Genomic DNA, 25619 nt, shown 5'->3' on the forward strand with positions numbered 1-25619 from the left:
TCCATATCCATCCCATTCCTCTCTTTAACTTTTTCCTATGTAAACCCACTAAGGTGCAGTGATGCTCCTGCTTAGTTTTTAAAATAATTCTCCTTAGAGAGAGAGATTTTAAGGAACAGGGATAAAGAGAAAGGTGATGTGTGTCCTCTATTTCAGTGAGGAATAAAGGGAAGAGCAAGATGAAGAGGCCCAGAAAAGGATTTGCATTTTAAAGTACCGTTAGGCATTCCTCCGACTTTGAAAGCACTTTATCTGTAACCCTTTTACAGCCCGATTCTTTCTTCACTTTGTAGTTATTTGTAAACTTATCTAGTCTTCTCACTGTAGGTTACCAACTATAGGCAGAGAGAGGGTGTGAATGTTTGGAAAGGGTTTAAAAGGTGACAAGAATTCAATTTTATTTACTATGCATTGCACAATCCTATAGTAATAGTGACAATAAACATGAAAGTTCATCTACAATTCTATCATTCTAATAAATCACTATTTTATTCTCCCTTCCATCCCCTGATGCGTTAAACATTGAGAACACTATACCAGCCTTAGTTCATGTGCAGTTTTTCCATGTCCTAAATACAAATTTGCATTTTGCTTTTAATTCTTTTTCCTTTTTGCTTATCCTAAGTATCTGAGACTGCAAAATACATATGTACCATATAGCTTTAGTGCCTACCTAATATTCTATTAAGGACATGCCCTTCAAGGAATTATTACAGTGAAAAAATCCAACATTTAGGAGTACATGCTAATGCCACTTGACCTTGCACTGCAAGTCCTGGTGATCCGTTAAGGTTAGACTGAGGGCTTGGGGTTGGGGGGTTGGGAACTGCACCCCAACCAAGAGCAGCGAGGCGGAAGGCTGTGTGCCAACCACTCGTTCCCCTCTACCCCGCCCCGCACCTGCAGTCTTGGCGCCTTTTCCCTCGCCCCGCCCCTCCCCTCCCCTTGCTTTTGACGCGGGCCCTCGTCCGGGTGCGTGCGCACCCTTCGCCCGGAGCGATTCATTTCCAGAGAGCCTCCTTAGGTGTACGTGAGGCAGGAAGTGACGCAAAGCCCGTGGGGGGTCGAATGAAGGCGGGGCCAGACTATAAACAGCTGGCGGGGGACGGCCATCCCGCAAAGGGAGTCAGCTTCGGCCGGTGGAGGCTCTGGTGACGGCGGACCCGGGAGGCACCCGTGTGAGTGATGTGCTGCTTCTAGGACACGATCGACCCTACTGCCCTCCCCCTCATCGTGCAGGGCTGGTCCGCGCGGTCTTCAGTGAGGCCCTGCTGGTGCTGTCCAGCAGCCTCGCGGAGCCGGAGAGGGCGCAGAGAGGCTGCTGCGCCCCCGGGTGGGACCGGCGAGGTGGAGCGCGGCCCGCGTGCGGGTGGGGAAGGGCCACGGCGGCGCTAGGAGCGGGATGCAGGTGCCGCAGTGTGGAGCGACGGTGCGGAGCCTCCATTCCCTTCTCGTCCTTTCTGCGCCCTGTTTGTCTCGGTCGCCGAACGGCGAATGGTTTCTCTGTTAGGGCTCGCACGGCGAGGTGAGGGGTTCCCAACTGTCGCTCTGCGCCGTGCTTCCGACTCCTCAGCCTACCCCGATCCCTGCCCTCACTAAGTCGCCTTTAAAAGATGCAGGTACTCGTGGGACAGCCCTAGGCCGTGGGCTCGGAAGCGAGGTGTTCGCCCTGCGCGGGGCAAGCCACGCTGCCCGCCGCCTTATTTCGCTCGACTGCAAGCACGTGGCTGGTATAGGAAGTGTCCCCAGGGAATGGCTGTCGGGGTGCGTGAGTGACCTTGAGCTCGTATCCCTTCCCTTCCTCGGGGCTCGCGCCAGGCCTTACTGCTGAAAGGGACAAAGCTGTCTTGGATTCGGATAAGAGTGTGTCCTAGGCATTTAGATGGGGGGTTTCTGTAAGCCGTACATTTGAACTCTCTGATATAACCTGATCTTCTTGCCGCAGGCTGCTCGTTGGCCTTGTGTGTGGATTCTCAGTTTTCACTAGAGAGGCCGACTGAACAGCTCAGGTTCTGGGAACGCATTAAGAATATTCGGATTGCTAGGCTCTCCTCACTATGAGATGGGAGACTATGGGAATAAGACTTCTTTATGAAAGCTGTGGTCTTAGACTCTAGAGGCTGAATAAAGGCTATTTGGATTGGAATCGGCTTGCACCTTAAGGAAATTAGCAATATGGTCAAAAGGCTGTACTGTATTGTTAAGCGTGTTAGAAGCCCATTGTATCGCTGTTTTTGGTGGACAGCTCACTAAAGTGATAGTGGGAAGAGTGGGTAATATAATAGAATTTTGTGACTTGATTCTTTTTGATTATCATTTTTCTACTGCCCAGTACTTGTAGCGACCTTGGTTGGATATATCAGAGAATTAGATTGCTGCTACTTTCTCCTGTTTTGGAGGGGTTTGGGGGAGGGGCGGGGGGCTAACGGCATTGAAGTAGGAAATAGTTGTCCTGTTACAGAAATATTTGGATACTAGATACCATTCTAGGCTTAAATATGAGTTTGGAATACTAGATACTGATGCAGTTGTCTCTGAGCTGAGGAATTTGACCTTATCGACACATTTAAGATAATTTCTATAAGTTTTTTAAGATCAGGCAAAAAAAGTACTTGTTGGCCCTGCTGTTCTTTTCCTCAGTTTTGGGTTATATAATAAACTCAATGTGCTTCATGAGACAATCCATAATTAAAGATTTTTTTGCCATTGTTATAAAATATTTTCCAAAAGTCTATATATGGCGTGGCACCCTTCAACTTGTCCTGATGCAGAGTTCTTGTCAAGAAGTGGTGTGCTTCTAGCCTGTGCTGATTGTTGGATAGGGAAGGACACCTTGGCTAACTCTGCCCTAAGGCAAGGGAGTTACTTGCCTCTGATAGTGTTCTTATGTATAATGGAGCAAGGTTCCCAGCTAACTCTTGATCCCATAACGATGAAATCTAGTTAAAAATGATACTCTGAGGCCTTAGGGAAGAACACCTTGGCTAACTGCCCTAAGGCAAGGGAGTTACTTGCCTCTGATCCTGTTCTGTATAATGGAGCAAGGTTCCCAGCTAACTCTGGATCCCACAACAATGAAAGCTAGTTAAAAATGATATTCTGAGGCCTTTGGGAACTCTTCTGTGTATGCGCCTCCCCAAAGAGCACTGCTCAAATAGACTGCAGTGACTTCAAGTGGTCTTGACCTTCCAGTTTGGCCATCTTTTTTCAGAAAGCTGAATGGGAATGAAGATGCTGCTTGTTTTCTTTGTTATGTATAAAACTTCAGGAATAACTTTTGTAGATATCAAAGATTTATTGTGTTCTTCATAGAAGTTAGGTTAAAATAGGAATTGCCTGGGTCACAATTTTTTTCTCTGACTTTTATATTATAGTCTTAATTTTGTGTCTGGGGATTGAGATAGAAATAACATGTTTTTTCAATAAATATACTTAGATATTAATTATACAAAATCATAATTATGTTATCTACCTACTGTATAGACTTGTAATCACTCAATCTTATCATTTTTAAAATTCTTTAGATAATTTATTTAAGTGTTAAATTAATTTAAAACTAGAAACCTTGAGGAATGGCTGATCAGATGAGAATTAAATTCGTAAGCTGCTTTTTCCTAGAAAAGGGTGATTAAAATTGGCTCAGGGCGGGGCCTTCTAGTTCTGGCTCCAGTGATTGGGTTTGTACAGTTCAGGTGCAGTGATAGTGATAAGCGTTTTGTACCAGATGGGGCAAGAGACTGTGTTTCTAAGAATATGATCTGTATTGGTTATTGGTTCTGGTCTTTAAAACTTGCGAATTAAAAAATGTTTTTGTTACTGGGTTATGATAGACTTTTCTAATTCCAATTTATGAATGTATTTTGTTTTCCATTCTGCATATCTCACAGTTTGCTTTGTGCCACGTGAGTGTTAAATGTACTGTTAAGTGTACTTGTCGTATAGGAAAGACCTTAAATAGTATGAAATAAATGTCCATTTTATACATCTCAGCATATCACTTTCGAGCATCTAGATATGCTCAAATCAAATTAATTAGAAAATTCAGATTTCAGTTAATACCTATACTTTAACTTAATATAGGATTCTTTGTTGGTTATAGAGATATATTTTGCTTTGAAAAAAGCTACGATTAATTTCTCTGAAGGATTGGGTTTTTCTCTCCTTTTCTATTTGGAGATGCTTTGTTAATGGTCTTATGTAGCATGACCTGTCTTAAATCTACTTTGGATGGAGGTGTATTTTTTCCCCCCAAATGTCAGTCTATTGTCTTGTATTTACCACTTTTCTTTGGCTACCAAATTTAGTTACTTAAATCTACTTACTATGGACAATATTCTAACTAGTCTTCCCCACACTTTTAATTTTGAAAAACAAGGCTACAGGAAAAAATGAAATAATAGTAATGGATATATCCATGTACCCTTCGCCTAGATTCATCAGTTGTTAACAGTTTGACACATTTGCTTTTTTTCTTACATACGTATTTAAACTGAATTATTTGAAAGTAAGTTATAGACATCACAATATTTCATCCTTAAATTCCTAACCATTAATTTCCTGAGAACAAGGGTGTTCTCAAACAACACAATACCATTATCACACTCCCCAAATCTAACATTGATACAAGACTGTTATCCAGTATATAATCTATTCGAATTTCTTATTTCTCCCAACAATGCCCTTGAGGCTGTCTCCACACCCACCCCACCTCAATTCAGGATCTAATCAAGGTTTACACTATATTTAGTTGCCATGTAAATTAAATATCTTGGTTAAACACCCTTTCTAGAAAGGTGATAAAAAATTTAAAAGTAAATTTAATATATAATAATTTAATGTGGTGATGAAAAGCCTTCACTAATCTGATACGATGGCATCTTTCTCATAATAATAATAATTCTCTATTTTATTACTAGGCTCTTCTGTGTGGTAGCTCAGAATGATGGATCAAGCTAGATCAGCATTCTCTAACTTGGTAAGATATTTTAAGTTATATTTCTCTGTCACCAGTTTGCAAGAATATGAAATATATAAGAATGACTTCTACTGAGTAAGCATGAAATAATACCCAAAGCTATCATAGGTATTCATTTACATTTGAAGTGTAACTTCAAGGTCTTGAGGTGTAACTGATCCCACAAAAGAATATATTAGTCTTAAGCAAAGTTAATTATGGAAAATCTTGTAAGAAGTTTTGGGGCATATGGGGTCTCGTGGTGAGGGGGACCAACAAGTAGATAGATGAACTAAAGAAAGCTCAGATCAAAATGTATATGAGTAGACATGAATAACAGAAACCCTGAGCGAAAAGGCTGAATGAGATGAAGGCCAGTGTGATCCAACCCCTACCTCCATTGATTGAACTGGGCACGGGGAAGAATGTTGGTTTGAAAGGGCAACTTCTTTTTCCTTAAGGATATATAGAAAGTCATAGTAATGGCCCAATAACAAGTATCATACCTAACCAAACTTTTTGTAAATGTTCCTATTCTCTTCTTTTTCTTTCTCAATCTCAGTTTGGTGGAGAACCATTGTCATACACCCGGTTTAGTCTGGCTCGGCAAGTAGATGGCGATAACAGTCATGTGGAGATGAAACTAGCTGTAGACGAAGAAGAAAATGTTGACAATAACATGAGGGGTAGTCATGCCAGTGTCACAAAACCAAAAAGGTTTAATGGATCTTTCTTCTGGGGGACTATTGCTGTAATCATCTTTTTCTTCATTGGTAAGAGTGGCCCTTCAAAACTTAAATGTTCCTTCTTGTCACCAACTTTAGGAAGTCTGTTAATTCAGTATAGCAAACAATGATTAAGATTCTATACCTATTTTTGAGTTTAGCCTGGTGGGAGAAGAAAAACACATGAATTGTTTCAGTGTAATGTATAAATGTTATACTAGAAATATACACAGGATATTTGTAGCATAGAAGTTTGGCTTAAGGATTCAAGGAAGGCTTCTGGGAAGAGAAGGTACTTATGCTTTGAAAAGGTGTAACTGTTTAAAATAAAGTTATTATTTAATGTATTAGATTGAATAGTTTAAAATAGGTAAAACTGATATGCACTATACCCGTTCCTTGATTTATGCTGATTATCTCTGTTCCACACATATTTTACATGGAAGAAAACCGCATAAGAAGAGTTCACCAGTATAGAAAAAAAATACTAAAGAAATAGGTCAAGATAAGTCACAAAAATTTTTCACCTAATTCCAGGAAAAAAAAATGCTAATGAAAATTCAGAAGAATCAAAATTAGTTTTATTTGTTATCAATATCTGTACTGTAATCGGAACCAAACAACCTTTTTAATTGGCGCAAGTCACTGTCTTCATTGCTCGAAATATTTGGAAGTACTACTTCGGTTTCATTATTTATGTTTGTTTTGGGATGCTCTTTTTTCCAACCCTATCTTTTGCTAAGTTTTCATAAGTTTTTCAATATTCACTGCAATGTTTTTTAAAATCTTTTCGAAATTTTAAGGCTCATTGGATATTTGGATCAATATCTAGAATTGCAGTTTCCAGTTTTTTGGCCAGTTGAAGAGCTTTGTAAATATTTTCTGTGGTGAATGGAACTGGTTCCAGGTGACTGCCGTATTCATTGGCAGGATGGTCTTCAGATTTTAAGTGGCTTAATTATCAGTTAATTAGTGATCAACTAGTAATTCATTAATATCTACATTAATATTGTCAGCCTTCTTGAAATTTATTTCATAAATTAATAATGCCAGTTACTCCTTTAGTTATTGGAACCATATTCTCTGGTACAACTACTTCTGGCCTTATTGCTTTCCAGCAAGTATCTAAAGTTGATAGATTTATATCATTCAAAGCTATAAGCAATATTCTCAATACAAAATACAAAAATTGTATTTGGTGGCAAATATACAACTTTTTTATTTGGATGTTCTAAATTGTGTGGATGACCAGGTGCATTATCTAGAAGTAAAAGTATTTTAAAAGGAAGACATTTTTCCTTCATATAATTATCAGCTTCTACAGCAAAACATTTGTAAAAGCAATCCCAAAAAACAACAGTAGTCACTTATGCTTTTCTTTTTGCCATCCAGTGAACAGGAAGATCATTAACAATTGTGTGTAAGTATTAGTTCTTTGTACATTGTGAATTAAGCTACCTAAAAAATAGTAATTGCCAATAATGGAAAATGAAAAGAACCATGTAAAATGAGACTGCGTAAATGGAAACTATGTATAAAAAGTCCACATAAATGGGCAGGGGATATTTACTATGTATTTAAAAAACTCGCATGAAAAATATCACATAAGTCGAGAGATAGGTATATTTACTTTCAAACGGCTTAAAATTTGATTAAAATCCATATTTTCAAGACTTAGTTGAAAATATTAACAATTAATATAGGAATAGATTATAAATGAAATTCTGTGAATTCAGCTGTGAATTTTTTATCCTTAGGATTTATGGTTGGCTACTTGGGCTATTGTAAACGTGTAGAACCAAAAGTTGAACGTGAGGAAACAGAACCTCCAAAGATAGCAGGAACAGAACCTTCCGAAACAGAAGAGTACTTTCCTGAGGTACCTTCCCGTTTATTTTGGACAGAACTCAAAGCAATGTTGTCAGAGAAACTGAATGCCACAGAATTCACCAGCACCATCAGGTAATCTTGAGCTACTTCACAAGTTCAACCTCGATACCTAGATAGAAGCTGGGTATTAGGTGCATGCAGTGAAACAAAACGAAGGTGACAGTCTGGAGGAAAGGCTTTTTAGAGTAGAGGAGACTCCCTATGTTTAGTTGGAGATAAGGAGTTAGTGAAGAATTCAAACTACGTTGATGGGAAAGTTAGAACTTTTGTGGAGACTCTACTTTTTTGGAAAAAAAATTCACAGGTCCTTGATCTTTCTGTCATCTGGTTCTCTGTAGCTTGTTGCTTGCTGTCAGATTTTCTTCTCTGAATTATCATCTTAACCCCTTGTAAGTCATGCTGAGCTCTTCTGCTCTTCTCAGGGCCATCAGTAGCCTTCTTCATCCTCTAGGTCAGCACTAACTTGTCTATCCAACCTGTTATGTCTCCAGTTTTTGCTTTCTGGTTCTTAATCATTAATCCATACCCTAAGAAGTGTCCTTAAGGTTTCAATCCTTAGCTTTTTAAGGTCTTCCTTAGACACATATCTAACTCTGTATAGAGAACAAAATCATCTTTTACCAACTTCCTGTAGTTTCAGTGTATAATAATTCTTTTGGTCTTAAATTAGAAATCTTGGCATTTTTACTCCATCTAGTGAATACTTTTGTGTATACTGTACACTAGGCATTATGGATAAAGTGAAAGTATAGTCTACCCCATGAACCCCCAAAAAAGATCAATAACTGATACGCTCTATATATTTACACAGAGCCATAGGAGTTAAGAATAATAAGCAGTTTTGCTTCCAGGGGATTCGTGGTGTTTCAAAGTAGGTGAAAGTTGAAGATTGAGTTCACCAACAGTAATACTATCTCATTTTGCTTACAAGAGCTCTCCTGGAAGCTGCTCATTTTCCTAAAACTACCCTAAGCAGATATATTGGGACGGGGCTCTTGAAGTAGTGGAGTGCTTTACATTTGATAAAGAGGTTTTAACAAGTTCGAAGTCATAAATTTCTTCAGCTATCAGGCGCAATTTTTTTTTTCTTCTACGTTCGTATCTATCTGGTCAATCTAGAAGTTTTGGGTCACAGTTAATGTATGTTAACTCTGATGGATGTCATTGAGTTAGCTTTTAAAACAATTTGCTTGTTGGAAACTAGACTTTTGGTTATGAGTATACTGTAGTGCATTCAGATATCAAATTATAATGCTGTACATCTGAAACTTATATAATGTTATTAACCAGTGTTGCCTCAATTTAAAAAAATAACTAATTTGCTTGATATTTGAGTTTAATGTTTATTTTAAAATAAACTTTAGTTCATTTCATAGTGATGCTTTTTCCTCTAGGCGTCTGAATGAAAACACTTATGTCCCTCGTGAAGCTGGATCTCAAAAAGATGAAAGCCTTGCTTTTTACCTTGAAGATCAATTCCGTAAATGTAAACTCAGCAAAGTCTGGCATGATGAACATTTTGTTAAGATCCAGGTCAAAGGCAGGTATGTTGAAAGATTGTGAACTTAGCTTATAGAAGTAGCTATTTTTGAGTGTGATAAATATAACAAAAGATTTTCAAAGAATGCAAGCCAAATGCTAAATATATTAAAGCCATTTAAGTTTTTGGTCCTATAGTGGTCTTAACTTCATTGTAACTTAATCTGTTTAACAGTACTCGAAACACAGTGACCATAGTGGCTACGAACAGTCCAACGGTATATCTGGTGGAGACTCCTCTGGGTTACGTGGCGTATAGTAAAGCTACAACAGTTACTGTAAGTAAGGCAAAATAGTACATGACTTTTTTTCCCTGTTGAATAGCTCAAAAACTCATTGTCTTTACTAGTCTTAGGAGTTACCGTGTAAATTTGGTTGTAAAATGTAACTGATCATGACATATTCTTGTCTTCGGCCCTCCTATGCCATGAGGAAAATAAAATCCCAAGTCCTCATCTTGTTTGACAAGGCACTAAGTAATCTTACTGCTCACTCTAATCTCCCTACTGTTCCTCAAACACTCAAATTCAAGCACACACTCTCACCTCAAGGCCTTTATAAAACTCTCCTTTCCCTTTGCCTGAGCCACTTTCCCTATATATCAGTATGGCTTGTTTCCTCACTTTGTGTAAGTCTCTTCTCTAACATCACTTCCTAGATTATCTTATCAACAATGTCCTTTCTCTGATCACTTCCCCTTATCCTGCTTTATTTTTCTTCATAGTACTTACTCATGGCACCTGACATTATTCATCTAATTGCACAGCTGGAATGTAAGCTACACAAAGGGTTCTGGGTTGGTTTCATTTACTGCTATGTCACAGAGCCTTGGACAGCGTTTGACACATGGTAGTATCTGCTGAATGAGTGGACATATCAGATTACTGCTCACGTGGGGACATATCAATAACCATCTCAGCTGGAATCTAGCCTCAGCTTGATTCTTCAATGTTCGAGCTTATAAAATTTAGGCAAATGTCGCCAATTTACTACGGAAATAAAAACAGCTAAATAGAATAGTTCTGTCTAGGTTTTCCAGGTTAAAAGCCACATATTTGTATGTTGGGGGTCTATCTTGTAGATCTTTGAGCGAGATGAAGTTTTATAGTTATTTTATCATCTTGGTTACTTGTGCTCTATCACTTTCCCTGGCTAGCTATAAGCCAGGGGTTTGCAGGTGTGTTAAAAAAATTGAGGGTTTTAGTTTTCCTTCAAACTTTCTATATTTAGATATTTGATTGTTAACGTCAGTTTATATATAATTGTTCATCTAAACTCTAGTAGTGTATAGGAACATTATGATGACAGCTTATGTAATCATTAAAAGTTGATCTGTGTAAGTCATTTTATTGTAATAGACAATTTTTGGACAACTTTATTATCAGAACTTTCAGTTAAGACCTATTCCTATATATGTTCTCAATTGTCTGAGGTTCAAGTGTGGGAATATTATGTAATCGGTGCTGCCATGGCTGGCCTTAAGTATTTATATTGGTATATGTCTCTTGTTTAACATATCCTGTTATCTTCCCTCACGATTATTGAAGCAATGTAAATTACTAATGTAAATAGATCAGTGTAGATTAAAGACAGCATGGGATAATGAAAGACATAAATATGGGCCAGAAATCTTGACTTCACTCCTGATAACGCTGACCACTTCGACTTTTGAACTCTCATATATCCTTTCTAGGCCTTGGCCTGTATTTACCCTCTCTTGGGTTTAATCTGTAAAACTATTCTGTCTCAGACTCTGCAGCTATTCTAATACCATGATGCTCATTAAATCTAATGTCTTTATTCTAGGGTAAACTGATCCATGCTAATTTTGGCACTAAAAAAGACTTTGAGGATTTAAGCTCTCCTGTGAATGGATCTTTAGTGATTGTTAGAGCAGGGAAAATCACTTTTGCTGAAAAGGTGAGTATGAGTTATCAAATACATTGGTATCATATCATTCTTCAGTTAAATGGCATTGTTAATTTTCTTACATTCTGAAAACCAACAGTCTTAAACCCTCAAACTTGATAATATAATTTTATTTATTAAAGTGCTCAAAAAATCAAGTAAGTTTCCATCATCTAAACTTATAGGATATTTCAGAACTATGACATAGCTACTTGGAGGATTTTGCAGCCATTGTCTTTTAGTGAAAATGAGCTAATCAAAAATACTTACGTGAAAGTGGTTTAAATTGCCTATGTAACCAAGTTTTATATATAGAACTCAGTTATAACCGTTTTATAAAATGGGAAGTTGAAAGTCAAACCTAGACAAAGGACTAGAGTGGAACATAGCAAAAGATAGTGTTTGTCTTGGGTGGGTTTTTATTATTTCTCATCTTTTAAACTCTCCTTAATAAGTTTTAAGGCATGTATTTTTTCTAAACATAAAAGCTGTTTTAAACATTTGAGTATCAGTGTAGTCCTCTGTAACCTTTTGTCCTTTAGCATAAAGATCAGTATATAGCCTTCTAATTTTATGTGATTAGATCTTCATTTTCTGAGCTTTCCATGTTTTTCTTTAGGTTAAAAACGCTGAAAGTTTAAATGCAATTGGTGTCTTGATTTACATGGACCGTTCTAAATTTCCCATTGTTGATGCAGAGGTTCCAGTCTTTGGACATGTGAGTTCTTATTTCATATACATTAGTAGAAATAGAACTATGCCTTCTTTAAATACTCTTTTTTTCTGGGAGAGTTTTAACAGGAAGAGAATAGATGGCTTACATGACTTTGAGGCCTCATTATTATTATTGCTGAAAGCAGTCTATCAGTATAGTAGTTTCCCACTTAACTGCAGTTTTGCTTTCAGTTGTCTGCAACTAACTGGTCTGAAAATATTAAATGGAAAATTCTAGAAATAAATAATTCATAAGTTTTAAATTGTGTACTGTCCTGAGTAGCATGATGAAATCTTGAGCCATTCCACACCATCCAGCCTGGGATATGAATCATCCTAATAGCCATCTCAGACACAGGATCAACTATCATGGTATTACAGTGCTTACATTCAAGTAAGCCTTATTTCATTTAATAATGGCCCCGAAGCGTAAGAGTAGTGATGTTGGCAATTCTGATATGCCAAAGAGGAAGCCATAAAGTGTATGTACATATAGGAAAAGCATAGTACATATAAGGATTGGTCCTATCCGCAGTTTCAGACATCCACTGAGGTTCTTGGAACATATTCTCCGCCGTAGTGCCTTGAACTGAAGATTTAGCATATGTTATATAAAAACAGGAGTCATAGCGTAGAGCCATTCAGACTTGAAGGTGTTAAACTAAGCTTGGGTTATAGCCTCATACTGAATCTGAATATTTTAGGGAAACTTGAATAAGTACCTAGTAGAGCTAATTATTCTTTTGTTTTATTAGGCTCATTTGGGTACAGGTGACCCTTACACACCTGGATTCCCTTCCTTCAATCACACTCAGTTTCCACCATCTCAGTCATCAGGATTGCCTAATATACCTGTCCAAACAATTTCCAGAGCCAGTGCAGAAACGCTGTTTCAGTAAGTTATTTGAAAACTGTCTTGCAGGGTGAGGTTTTTATGATTTGGGAGGAATGATGTCTATGTTGATTTGATTAAGTCTTAAAACAGTTGGCTATAATTTTCCACATTTGGAACATTTTGGGGATGGATAGTTATTAATGAAACTTTTCCTCCATAAAGTGATGTTAATAATAGATTTATAAACTCAAGGAGTCCATGTTCAGTTAAGCTAGTGATTTCCTTGTGTAATATACCTGGTGTAACATCTGCTTGAATACTTCCTATGATAAAGCACTTTGTTGCCTGTGGCAACCCATTCAGTTATTGGAGAAAATCTGTTAGAATTCATGTTGAGCTAAAACTTTATTCCTTGTAACATCCATTAGTTCTGGATTTTCTGTTTAGCAGTAGAACGATTCAAGTTGTCTTATAGATTGAATATCCTCAGTTCTCATTATAGTTTCCAGATGTCTTATAGTAATGATTAGTCTTTCTGGATATCCCTAGTGTATTAGTGTCCCAAAAACAACCCTGTCTGATAAGAGTGTATATCGTTAATTTTTATCTTGATCTGGACATGTTTCCAATGTAGGTACAGGATGTAGATCTAGTTTCAGATACTTACGTGAGCATTTATTGCTATGTGACATAGAGCAAGTTACTCTAATGCCACTGATCATGTTTCTTTGACTTAATTGGATAACTAAAATATATTCTACCTAATAGGGTGCTACCTGGTCTCAAATGAAGAGCATCTACATGTAAGGACTTTGTAAAATAATGTGTGACTCTTAATAATGCTGTCTTAGGTCTAAGAAGCATTTGTAATAGGTCATTCTCATTAACTCATACCAAACTTAGAATCAGGTTATTCTTCCCACCATCTATCCTGTGAAGCCAGGTCCCTGTTATCCTTGCGTAGTGGCAGGTAATAATGTTTGGACATACAATTGATTCTTGAATAGTGCAGGGGTTAGAGGTGCCAACCCCTTTGCACTGTTGAAAATCCATGTATAACTTTTGACTCCTCAAACACTTAACTACATAGCCTCCTGTTGACCAGAAGCCTTAACAATAGTGTAAACCATCAGTTAATATACTTTATATGTTATATGCATATGCATTACATAGAGTATACTGTAGTCATACAATAAAGCTAGGGTAAAAACATCTACACTAATGTACATATTTATTTTAGAAATCCATGTATACGTGGACCTGTGTAGTTCAAGCCCATGTTGCAAGCGTCAACTGTATTTGCGTAAGCCCCTTTAGAGCAGTTACCGTTTGGATGGTATTTGAGGAATTGGGGGAAGATATCTAACTACCAGCAGCATGAGACTATTATTTTATAACTTGAGATAAGCTTGTATACTACCTCTGTAGTGGAGTTAGGAAATATAAGAATATATTAATAGACTTTTATATAAGAACTTTGTTCTGAACTCATCTTGGTATCTATTTCAAATTAAACAACAACTATATTTCTGGCAGAAAGGCACACATCAGAAGAGGAAGGTAGAGAAATTCTTTTAAAACATTGGTTAAATGAGAAAGTAACTCATGGTTTTCAAGTAAATGGCTGCCTACGGATCAGAATAAGACACAAATGGTTAGCCACTAGGGAATAAATTTTGTGTGTTCTCTTTATGTTCTTTCAACCTAGAATTTTGGTGGACTTTAAGGAGGACTGATTTTGTAAACTTGGAGAAAGTAACAACTCAAAATGCTGATCTTTTTTTTTACTTCTAGAAATATGGAAGGAGACTGTCCTTCTGCTTGGAAAACAGATTCTTCATGTAGACTGGTAACCTCACAGAACAAAAATGTGAAGCTCACTGTGAGCAATGAACTGAAAGAGATAAGAATTTTAAATGTCTTTGGTGTTATTAAAGGCTTTGAAGAACCAGGTAAAGACCCTGCATTTGTTATCTATTTCTATATTTCTGTTTTCCTTGCTCATCTTAAGGATGTGGCTAGAGGAGGGAGTACAGGAAGGCTGGCTTGGCTTGGCTTCATGAAATGTTATTAAATCTTGTCAGTCCTAAAGAGAACTGTTAACGTGTCAGTTTCATTGGGAGGTAATAAGACACTAGGAAAGTACCTTGTCAAAAACTGACCATTGTGACTAGAAAATCGCTTTTAATTATTGAGTAGGGCAGCAGTAAGCAAATTTCTACTTAAGGGGGGCAGTTTATAGGCCATATAGTCTCTGTTGCAATTATTTAATTCTGGCCTGTAGCATGAAAACAGCCATAATGAATAGGCTTGCCGGCGGTAGTTTGCTGATCCTTGGAATGGGTAAAATCTATCTAAATGCAGTCAAATGGTCATATAATATAATATGGAAAGCCTTTGGACTTCAGTTGCTTATTATATTGTCATGTGAATTTTTGATCCCCAAAGTCCTAAGTCAGATCTGAAGTAAGGCTTTCTTATCCTTAATACATATACTACATTTTTGCCCTTCCACTAATGTGCTTTTTCTAAACTTTGATATTAGAAAACAGTTTAAGAGCTGATTGTATAATTTTTGTTTTTATTTTTTAAGATCGCTATATTGTAGTAGGGGCTCAGAGGGATGCCTGGGGTCCTGGAGCTGCAAAGTCCAGTGTGGGAACAGCTCTTCTATTGGAACTTGCCCGGATATTCTCCGATATGGTTTTAAAAGGTAAAGAGTGCGAACTTTGGAAACTTGAATATGTGCTACATATAGTTCTAAATGTTATAATATACTTCGTTCACTTTTGCCTATGTTACTCAAGCTAGACTCTGAGTTCTTAAGTACAAAGCAGGTTGTCCTTTGTTATATCTGCCTTCAACTTTTTATTTTATTGAAGTGTAGTTGATATGCAAAATTATTAGTTTCAGCTGTACAACGTGGTGATTTGACATTTATATACTTTACAAAATGATTACCATGATAAGTCTAATAACCATCTGTCACCATATAAAATTATTACAATATTGACTATATTCCTTATGCTGTATATTATATCACTACCTTAACTTAGAAACAGCTTTCCATGCAGTGTCTTCATTGCATTGGGAATCATCGATTTCTTTTGAAACACTGGAAAGTATTATATTGGGCCCTAATTCTTAGTTTGACCTACTCAATGATATGGCATATCTAACATGGCCCCTAAGCAATCTATTTCAAAGTAAGTAGTGGTATACCTCTATACTGATGTTCTATAGTTTTGTTATAAAATTAAAATGTATAATTTGACTTATAAATATGATATAGAATATATTTATATATTAGAAATATATAAAGGCTTACTTTCAAGCCTTTCTCTCATGGTATTTACCACTCCTCTACACCCACATACACACATGCAAACCCACATCACATTCTTAAATCTTTGGTTCATAGAGTAGGTCACGGTGTTTAACTTTATAGAAAAGTACATACCCCAGAAAAGGAGACAGATGGAGGCACATAGCCCCCAAAAGACCTGTCACTAGTTTTCAGTTCTCTGAAAAAAAACTTTCTTAAAACTTAAACTTATAAATCTTTATTCTATTTAATAACAATTGTTTTTAAAAAAATCTAGTGTTTTAAGTGACTTACTTCTAAGCAAATTGTTCTACAAGAAAGTATACTTTGATTTCAAGTACCTCTTGGTCCAGAAGTTAAAAGACCCAAAAAATGGAGTTCAAAAAAGTGACTTCCAGTAACTTGGTTTCTAATAAGTATAGTTGATATACAATATTATGTTAATTTGATGTGTGCAACATGATTATTTGACATTTAATTCCTTATGATATGATCATATAGATTAGTTTTTAAATTCCTACTCCTTTTTATGTTTCCACCTGGGGCCTCAAAGGGAAAAGAACTATTTCTGAATTTATTGCCTTGAATTGGAAGTTTCTGATTTTATCTTAAGTCAATTGTCTACCTATAACTTTTCCCAAGACAAAACTATTTTGTTGTCTTTTAGATGGATTTAAACCCAGCAGAAGCATTGTTTTTGCCAGCTGGAGTGCTGGAGATTTTGGAGCTGTTGGTGCCACTGAATGGCTAGAGGTATCAGCTATACCCAGAATGGGACCCAAACTTATATTGGCTTTTGTCCTCCAGAAACCATGTTCCCTTAGTTTGGATTGTTATCATTTTTGCCTCCGTATATTTAGTCTCAGTGGAAACCAAATTTAAAAAGAAACCCCTAATAACAGCTATTCTATATGATAATTAGATTAATACAGATTAGTACATGAATATGTCCCCTTCTCTTCTAGGGGTACCTTTCCTCCTTGCATTCAAAGGCTTTCACTTACATTAATCTGGATAATGCTGTTCTTGGTAAGTATTTCTTTCATTAACTATCTATGAATTCAGGAAAATTACTTATAAAACATCAGAAAAAAGCTTTCTAAAACATAACTTGTTTTTTACAATTTACATTGGCCAAACCCATCAAAAGATTAACTGAGCTGTCTCTGCACAGTCCATTAAGTTATAGAATGGGCAGGTTTCAGGTGTCATCCCAAACCTTTTGGGTCAAATTGGAGCACAGGTCCAGCAAACTGTGTTTTAACAAGCATTCTAGGTAATTCTGTTGCAATAAAGTTTGAGAGCCACTAGTCTGGACTATGTTTTAGACCAGAAAGAACTAAACCATACCATGTAGAATGGTACTTCTAGAGACTAATTCACATCTTTCTAGATTGTGGCATAAGGTAGAAATGCCAGATGATTAAACTTTTAGAAGAGTTTGGATATTTTTAAAAGTACAGATAAAGCCGCCGCATGCACTGAGAATAGTGAAATGTCTCCGTTGGGAAGAAAAAAGGAGTTACACTTAAATGAAATCTTTTATTAGATTTGTCATTATTGCCATTTTACCTATGCAGTAGAATATATATCAGGCTTACCATAGCTAGCAGATGACTGCTTTAACATGAATGAACCAAAAAGGCACCAAAAAACAAACTGTTAACATTAAAGTATGCAAGGAGTATGAGGTTTGGTTGAATCAAATTAAGGTTAGCAGTCACTAAAGAACTTTGACTCCTAAGAGGATAGTTGTTTTTTATGCCACTGATCTAGGTTGTCTTCCTGTACTTTCAGTTGTGGAAGTAGCAGTGTGAAAAATGGCTTAACTAGAGAAGGGGTAATATTAAAATAATCTTCTTTTCAGGTACCAGCAACTTCAAGGTTTCTGCCAGCCCACTGTTGTATTCACTTCTTGAGAAAGTGATGCAAAATGTGAGTATATACCTAATTATGAAAATGTATAACTTAATTTTTTGTTTAATTTATATAAGGTCAAAATATCCAGATTGATATTTTAAACTATTATAATTAACCAATAACAGGAATTTAGAATAAATTTTATAGCAGCATTATTTAAGTCATGCTCTTGGCATATTTTCTCCCAGCCTATTGAACCATGCGAGGTGAGGGAGGTGTGGTATGTGAAGGGCTCTGATCTCAAACAATATATTAGTTTATTTAGGAATATATAGCAGAATTCCATGAGGCCTAAGCTGTACTGCAGGCACCCACAGGGAGTTGTCTATAGAGTCAGGATGTTAAGAAAGGTGTAAATGAACTTGCACTAAGTTCGTGTGCCTAAGACTTAAATAAGGACAGATGAAATATGCATTGAATAAAGAGAGCCATGTGAACAACCATAGTTTTGAATAAGCAAGGAATATGATTTGCCTAATGGGATTAGAGGCTATATAATGGATTATTAAAGCTGGAAGGAAACCAGGGTTGAATTTCCTTTTGATCCTATGGGAAACTAGGGATTAATGTAGGGTCTCTAATAAGGCAATAATATATTTGCAGGGTAGGTTGGCAGTAGTACAAAATGTGTTAGAACAAAGAAACCAGAAATGAGGTGGACATATCATGAAGGCTAAAGAGGGTTTTTAAAATTGTGGTTAAACCACCTTTAAAATGATAAGTAGGACATTTTTTTTTTTCGCCTTAGCTAGGGGAACTAACAGCACAAGCCTAGTCGGAATTACTTCAGATATTTGAGGTTATTTTGTCTTAAATTTTTTCAAGAAAGTATAATAAAAATTTAATTTTTATAAATTTTTAAAGAGAAACATTTCAGAAAGGTTCATTTTTAGATGATAAATTTCTTATTTTATAGGTGAAGCATCCAATTACTGGGCTGTCTCTGTATCGGGATAGCAACTGGATCAACAAAGTGTAAGTTGAGAAAAATGAACAGTTAATAGAAAAGCAGAATTACCTAGTAGGGCCCTACTGTGTTAGGTAGAGATCTAAATGTAACCTTGAAGTGAGTTTACCTATACCTAGAGAGTTTCAGTAAGATTTGGGGCGGTGGGGGTGGGGGGGTGGGTTAAGGGTGGAGTTGAGTTGTTTGGTAGCAGAGTCTGTTCTGTAGAAAACGTTCTAAAAAACACATTCTTGCTTTCCTTGCAGTGAGAAACTGTCTTTTGATAATGCTGCTTTCCCTTTCCTTGCGTATTCTGGAATCCCAGCAGTTTCTTTCTGTTTTTGTGAGGTAAGTCTGAGGATTTCTAAAGCGCTTTATCTTAAATCTTCTTTCATCAGTTTTGAGACCAAGCTTTTAGAGTGTTTAAAATGTTTTAAGAAATTACATACATTCAGTTACTGCATGCTCTGATTTTATTTGCTAAAACTTCAATTAAGTATGATGAGTTTTAATAACAAGGTTACTTACTGGACAGTGTAAATATAAAGTATTTCCATCAGACAGTTCTACTGGACAGTGCTATTCTTGATACCTGTTGAAATATTGTCCTAAGTGTCTGTCCAGAGATGTTAGTCTCTTAAAGCAAAGATTATCAGTAAAAGCACAAAAACCCAAACAGATATGAGATTGTAATGAGACAGAACTTTCAACTGACCAAGTTGAAAAATAAGATTGGCTTGGTATACTATGAAAAGGCACTGAAAGTTAGGCAGAGTGAGCAGAGTGATGAAGACTTTGGTGTTAAAGTGCTAGAGTTGGAAAACCAGTTCTGTGGTGGGCTCCTCTAAGGGTTAAAGAGATCCTAGAATTAGTGTATTAGGTCAGGGTGGAAACTGTTAACTGTGGCATCACATTTTTGATCCAATAGAGGCCAGGTCCTTACTAAACTTCTTATCACTGGATGTTTTAGCATGGGAATAGGAAGGGAAAGGTCTGAAGTGAGGGAGTGATCTGGATTTGGAGATCAACATTGCTAGAATTCCTGTAACCTGCTAGAGCAGCAGTAGGAGTTGTTGTATTGGAATACCTGGTCATGATCTCAATTTAGAACAACATTAAGAACTGCTTGTCATGTCCTATGGTTGAGAAAATTATGATGTCTGTTAACCTTCGAAAGTCATGATTTTTAAAAACTTCTTAATGACTTCTTAGATGTCAAAAACCTAGCCGTTCTCGTTCAGAGGTACAGATAATACAAAAATGTACAGTCTGAACGTGAAAGAATTGAGGTTAAACCAAAGAACTGTCAGTGGTAGGAAGTAGAGCTGAAGAAATAGTCAATAGACAACTAAAGGTGTCTAATGAAGGTAGAGGGTTCTTGTGAGTGCATCAAACATTTTTGTTAGGAAGGTAATGTCTGACTGGGTCAAGTGTTGCATGATTTAGAAGAAGGTAAATGTTAGTCTAAGAGTAACGCTTTATATTGAAAGTACATTTCATGCATGTTCTCTTTCCTCATTAATATGGGCCATACTTTTCAGAGAGAAGAGAACCAAGGCTAGAAATCTATTCAGGGTATCTGATGTTATAGACCAGGGATTATATAGAACCTAGAAGAAAGTAGCAAAAGTGGTGCCTTCTAGTATATTGGATAAGAGATAAAATTGGGAATAGAAATGTATTAATTAGAAGCAAGGGAAGAATTGTGGTTACTATTATTAGCTTGATGGTAAAACTAATGTGAAGCTCCTACTCTTGTACCCACTTGAGTACAGTAACCTGGCTTCATTTTCCAGGACACAGATTATCCTTATTTAGGTACTACCATGGATACCTTTGAGGTACTGAATCGGGAAATTCCTCAGTTGAACAAAATGGCACGTGCGGCAGCAGAAGTGGCTGGTCAGCTCATCATTAAACTTACCCATGAGGCTGAATTAAACCTGAACTATGAGATGTATAATGATGAGATACTTTCATTTGTGAGGGATATGAATCAATTCAGAACAGACATAAAGGTGAGCACTAATTAAAATCAGGTTCTTATTGCTGAAATATCAAGCAGTTTGAAGAATGATGTTTAGTTGTTCCTGGGGAGGGGTATAATTGGTAACCAAAGTACATTTTAAAGTGAACCGAGGTATGCTTTTGCTTGGAATCTGTAACTCATTTGAAATCTGGGAAGTTCGGAGGCTATGGGTTATAGAGCTGTATGAACCACAGCAAGTATTTCAGAATCGAATCGTTTTCTTTTGTTCATATATTCCAAGCAACCCCATGAAAAGGTGGGACCCAGAAACTATAAAGGCCCTAACCACGACTTCAAACCTATGAGTTTAGCCACGTTTGCCTTTTGGAGATGACATGGATGGAGAGTGAACATGGCTAGGAGTTATAACCTTATTTAGTGGTGATCCTGTGTATCTAGTATACAAACATTTAATAAAATCAAAAGTGGTTTCCAACTAATAACCAAATCTTAATTATTATGGTTTTCTTAAAATTTGAGACTGATTAGAAAATGGGATTTAACAGATGGGAATAACAAGATTCTGAAGTTCGTTGAACCAAAGTGCTTTGTGTTCGCCCATCGAGAAATTGAACTGGAAACAATAAACTACCAGGATTTTATACTTTGACTAAGTAGGTTGTTAAATTTTTTGACAAGGATGGTTTTCTTATGAGAGTAAGAATGATAATTGTGCAGTTTGTTGGGCTTAAATATGAGTGTGTTACTGTAGTTTATAGAGCTTGGAACTTCCTGTACAAGGTGCTTAAGTCTAGCTTTCTCTGGGCCTTGTGCTTACCTGTGAGTCACCCCCTTTTATCAGAATCTCAGTTGCTACACCTAAATTAGAAAGGTAAATAGAATAAGATTCTTAGAAGGAGAACATCTAATAATGAATGCAATGTCTTTCTGCTTCAGGAGATGGGTCTGAGTCTACAGTGGCTGTATTCTGCTCGTGGAGACTTTTTTCGGGCTACTTCCAAATTAACAACAGATTATAAGAATGCCGAGAGAACAGACAGATTTGTCATGAGGGGAATCAATGACCGTATTATGAAAGTAAGTGAGCTCTTCAAAAAAGAGGAACTAAAACCTGTTAAATTTTACTTGGTAAATCTTGCATTTCTAAAAATAATAATTCTAGGAGTCTAGAATCCTTTGCTGCTTTAGAATTCAGAGATTTTAACTCTTATAATCAACATATCCTAACCGTTAATATAATAGACATCTGACCTAGTATTAATTATTTTAGGCTTTAAAAACGTTCTTAAGAGATCATTACTGATTTTTAGCTGTCATTTCTTTCCTCTGTATTTCTATTGTCTAATCTAGACCTTAATTCCTAGTCTCCTTGGAAGAATTAGAAAACTCATTAAAGTAGAAGCTTGTTGTAAACCTTCCATACATTTTCTCCCAACAACAGAAAACCAATACAATTAGAGTTCATTTTTACAAAGTAATTGGCAGTTCGCTTTACAGTTTTAATGTTAGAAGATTAGTTAGCCTGGTTCTCAACTCTCTTAAATTCAAGGAAATTTTAACATTTAAAGTGCGAGGATGACAGTGTAGTTTTACTGTGTAAGCTCTCTTGTATGTTTTGTTTTTGTAGGTGGAATACCACTTCCTCTCACCCTATGTATCTCCAAGAGATTCGCCTTTCCGGCATATCTTCTGGGGCTCTGGCTCTCATACTCTGTCAGCTTTACTAGATCACTTGAAGCTGCGTCAGAAAAATAACAGTGCTTTTAATCAAACACTGTTTAAAAACCAGTTGGCTCTAGCAACTTGGACTATTCAGGGAGCTGCAAATGCCCTCTCTGGTGACATTTGGAACATTGACAATGAATTTTAAATGTGATACCCATAACTTATCTGGGTAGTGTGGTTTCTATACTTGTGCTGATTGTGCTAAATTTTCAGTAAGGCTAAAAACCTAATATTGTTAAAATTCTACCCAATCATCTTGGTACTATTAGAAGTCTTTAGGCAACAGCTTTTAATACAGGGTAGGTACCTACACTTCAAGTTAAAGTGAATAACTACTTAAAAATGTTCATGATAGAACTTTTTCTCTAGAATTATAAGTGCTTTGTAATGGTAACTGCCTCTTTCCTGTTACAGTTATGAAAATGTCAGAACCAGTCATATGAACTATTGCTCTAAATTTTAAGGACATGAGCTGGTATCTATTGAGTGGGAGGAAGGAGGTAATATCTGCTGAAGGTTAAAAGTGATAACGTAGTGTGATCCTCCGTCATTTGATGCTGGATAAGGAGATATCAGGTTGTAAGACCTTATCCTCCAAATGAGAAATATGCCTTCTTTAAGGATTTAGCTGGTTTCCTCATCCCTGAATGAAACAGTTAACTTTCAGAAGCGATGGGACTTTTCTTGCCAATGAGGTCTGAAAGAGGTCCTTAAGCTGCATAAAATAAGGTTCAACTGTTTATCGCAGGACTAAGGCCTTAATGTGTTAACCTCACGATCATTTATGAAAAGAGGAGACCAGAAGCCAAAGACCTAGTATATTTTCTTTTCTTCTGTCCTCTCCCTCATAAGCCTTTGTTTAGTTTTTTTGTTTTTTTCCGCAGTGTTTTGAAAGAACCAGTTTTAGCTGTTTAATCTCAAACTCAGTTTGTCAGACTTTAAATAACACACTGCCAAATTTTGGCCAAAGTGTTAAGCTTTTGGAAAAGCTTTCTGTTGTTTTGGCACTGAGATATTTATTGTTTATTTATCAGTGACAGAGTTCACTATAAATGGTGTTTTTTTTATAGAAGATAATTATCGGAAGCAGTGCCTTCCATAATTATGACAGTTATACTGTCGTTTTTTTTAAAAAAATAAAAGCAGCATCTGCTAACGAAACCCAACAGATACTGGAAGTTTTGCATTTATGGGCAATACTCGAGGGTTTAGAAAGCAGCCTCAAGCTAAATAAAAATTTAAAGCTAAGTAATAGAGAAGAATCAAATTTAATTAGAGGCTGCTAATCAAATTAGATTTCTATTTAGCCAAGTAGATAAAAATGGTAGTTTTCCCTACATTATAAATTAATGTCACTTAAAGGCCAAGACAGTACTCATGTGCAAAATTTTACAGCTCATTTTATCCAAGGTGTAACTTTAATTCAAATTTTGCAAAATTTCCAGTACCTTTGTCACAAACCTAACTCACATTATCGGGAGCAGTGTCTTCCATAATGTATAAAGAACAAGGTAGTTTTTGCCTACCACAGTGTCTATATCGGAGACAGTGATCTCCATATGTTACACTAAGGGTGTACGTAATTATCGGGAACAGTGTTTCCCATAATTTTCTTCATGCAATGACATCTTCAAAGCTTGAAGATCGTTAGTATCTAACATGTATTTCCAGCTCCCTGTAATTCTCTCTCTTTTAGTTATAGAAACATTTCGTGGTCATTAAACATTTGGTGGGTTAATTCAACCACAGTAAAATAAAATTACTTAAGATATTTTTTGTTGATCAAAGGTTGTTTTTAAACCTGACGTGGTGTTCTGTTATATTTGTGGTTTCTCTGGTCTTCTGTTTAGCGGGATAGTGGCATACATTTATAATGTTTGCTATTGACAAATGAATTTAACTTTATTCCCTATATGCATGTTATCTCCTATAAACTTATTTCATACAAGTTTGAATCCAGAAATGACCTTTTAGCTTAAAGCAGGGGAAATTTGTATAGGAAGTTGGGGGGTTGGGGGGTGGAGGGAGTGAAGTGTATGTGGAGCCGAAGCTTGCAAGAGGGTCTTTGATTATGTCTACCTACCTACCTGTTAGTATATGGTGGTCATAAGTTAAATGTAGGTGTGAACAAGTAAGTTTGAGGCTACATGAATAAAGACTGTTTTCTACTCAATCGTCATGTTATAGGGCTGTTTAATACTGTCACCTAAGAAAAAGTCCACAGAGGCTCAAGGTTCTTAAACTTAGTGTCACTTACCTAAGTAAATAGATCTAGATTATTACAGCCTCACTGAGTTTTTCACTACTCAATCTATTTAGTCTTCACAGTGTTTTATCTTGAACCAATATTTAGGGTAGCTAAGTAAAAAGGTCATACCTGGGATTCCTGGTTTGAGTATCATGCTTTTTCATAGTCTAATAAAAGCTCAGTGAATTCAAGGCATAACATGAATAATGGGCATACATTTTACAGCAGTAAATCTCAAAAAACTCTTCTGTGGTTAGGGTTGAGTTATTTCCAATCGAATACAAGCCAGTAAGTGGTAAGAGGCTGAAAATTCCTGAATGAAATGTATAGCTGATTAGTGACAACCTGCATGTCTTAAGATTTTTTTCTGGTTATAGATATGTGCATTTTGATGGTAAAGGATAACATGAGTGAGCTGTCATGATTCACTATTCTAGAATTTGCATGACCTTTACTGTGTTTTACCTTTGAATGTTCCTGAAATTTTACTGGGCTAAAGATGGCTTATTAGACTTGCCAATCTACTACCCTGCTACATCTTTGTAAACAAGTAATAATGCCCTTATAATTGTATACAAGCTGGTATGTGCAACAATGGAGATTCCTGTCTGATTTAATAAAATGCTTGAACACTGAGTTGTCATTTTTTAAATTTTTTTTTTTTTTTTAGAGCAGTTTTAGGCTCACAGCAAAACTGAGCAGGAAGTATAGAGTTCCCATTTCCTCCGTGCCTGCAAACCCCACCCTCCACCTTCCCCCACTGTCAACACAGGCTTCCAGAGAAGGACATTTGTTAGAATAAACGACCCTGCAGTGACACATCCTTACCACCTCAGACCATAGTTTATATTAAGGTTCCCTCTTTGTGTTTTAAATCCTTTGGGTTTGGGCACATATCCA

General features: G+C 36.5%; 1 protein-coding gene across 1 annotated transcript; it reads left to right on the forward strand.

Annotated features, from left to right (window-relative positions):
• The first annotated feature begins 1048 nt into the window (after positions 1–1048).
• On the forward strand, positions 1049–25355 carry TFRC (transferrin receptor). The gene is made up of 19 exons (XM_016135248.2): positions 1049–1178; positions 4917–4975; positions 5517–5727; positions 7437–7641; positions 8964–9113; positions 9284–9386; positions 10915–11028; positions 11636–11734; positions 12486–12625; positions 14360–14517; positions 15159–15278; positions 16558–16643; positions 16856–16919; positions 17758–17825; positions 18727–18785; positions 19023–19104; positions 20553–20774; positions 21683–21823; positions 22374–25355. Exons 2-19 carry the CDS (start codon positions 4940–4942, stop codon positions 22614–22616), a joined length of 2301 nt encoding a protein of 766 aa, XP_015990734.2. The 5' UTR covers positions 1049–1178; positions 4917–4939; the 3' UTR covers positions 22617–25355.
• Positions 25356–25619: the final 264 nt, after the last annotated feature.

Source organism: Rousettus aegyptiacus, unplaced genomic scaffold, assembly GCF_014176215.1.
Source record: "Rousettus aegyptiacus isolate mRouAeg1 unplaced genomic scaffold, mRouAeg1.p scaffold_m13_p_4, whole genome shotgun sequence".
NCBI lineage: Eukaryota > Metazoa > Chordata > Mammalia > Chiroptera > Pteropodidae > Rousettus > Rousettus aegyptiacus.

What these genes read in the sequence shown, in the direction of transcription:
- TFRC (XM_016135248.2), top strand. Translation starts at nt 4,940, where the DNA reads ATGATGGATCAAGCTAGATCAGCATTCTCTAACTTG. An exon ending in AATTCAGAACAGACATAAAG is followed by an intron (nt 20,775 to 21,682) that starts GTGAGCACTAAT and finishes TTTCTGCTTCAG; the next exon opens with GAGATGGGTCTGAGTCTACA. An exon ending in TCAATGACCGTATTATGAAA is followed by an intron (nt 21,824 to 22,373) that starts GTAAGTGAGCTC and finishes TTGTTTTTGTAG; the next exon opens with GTGGAATACCACTTCCTCTC.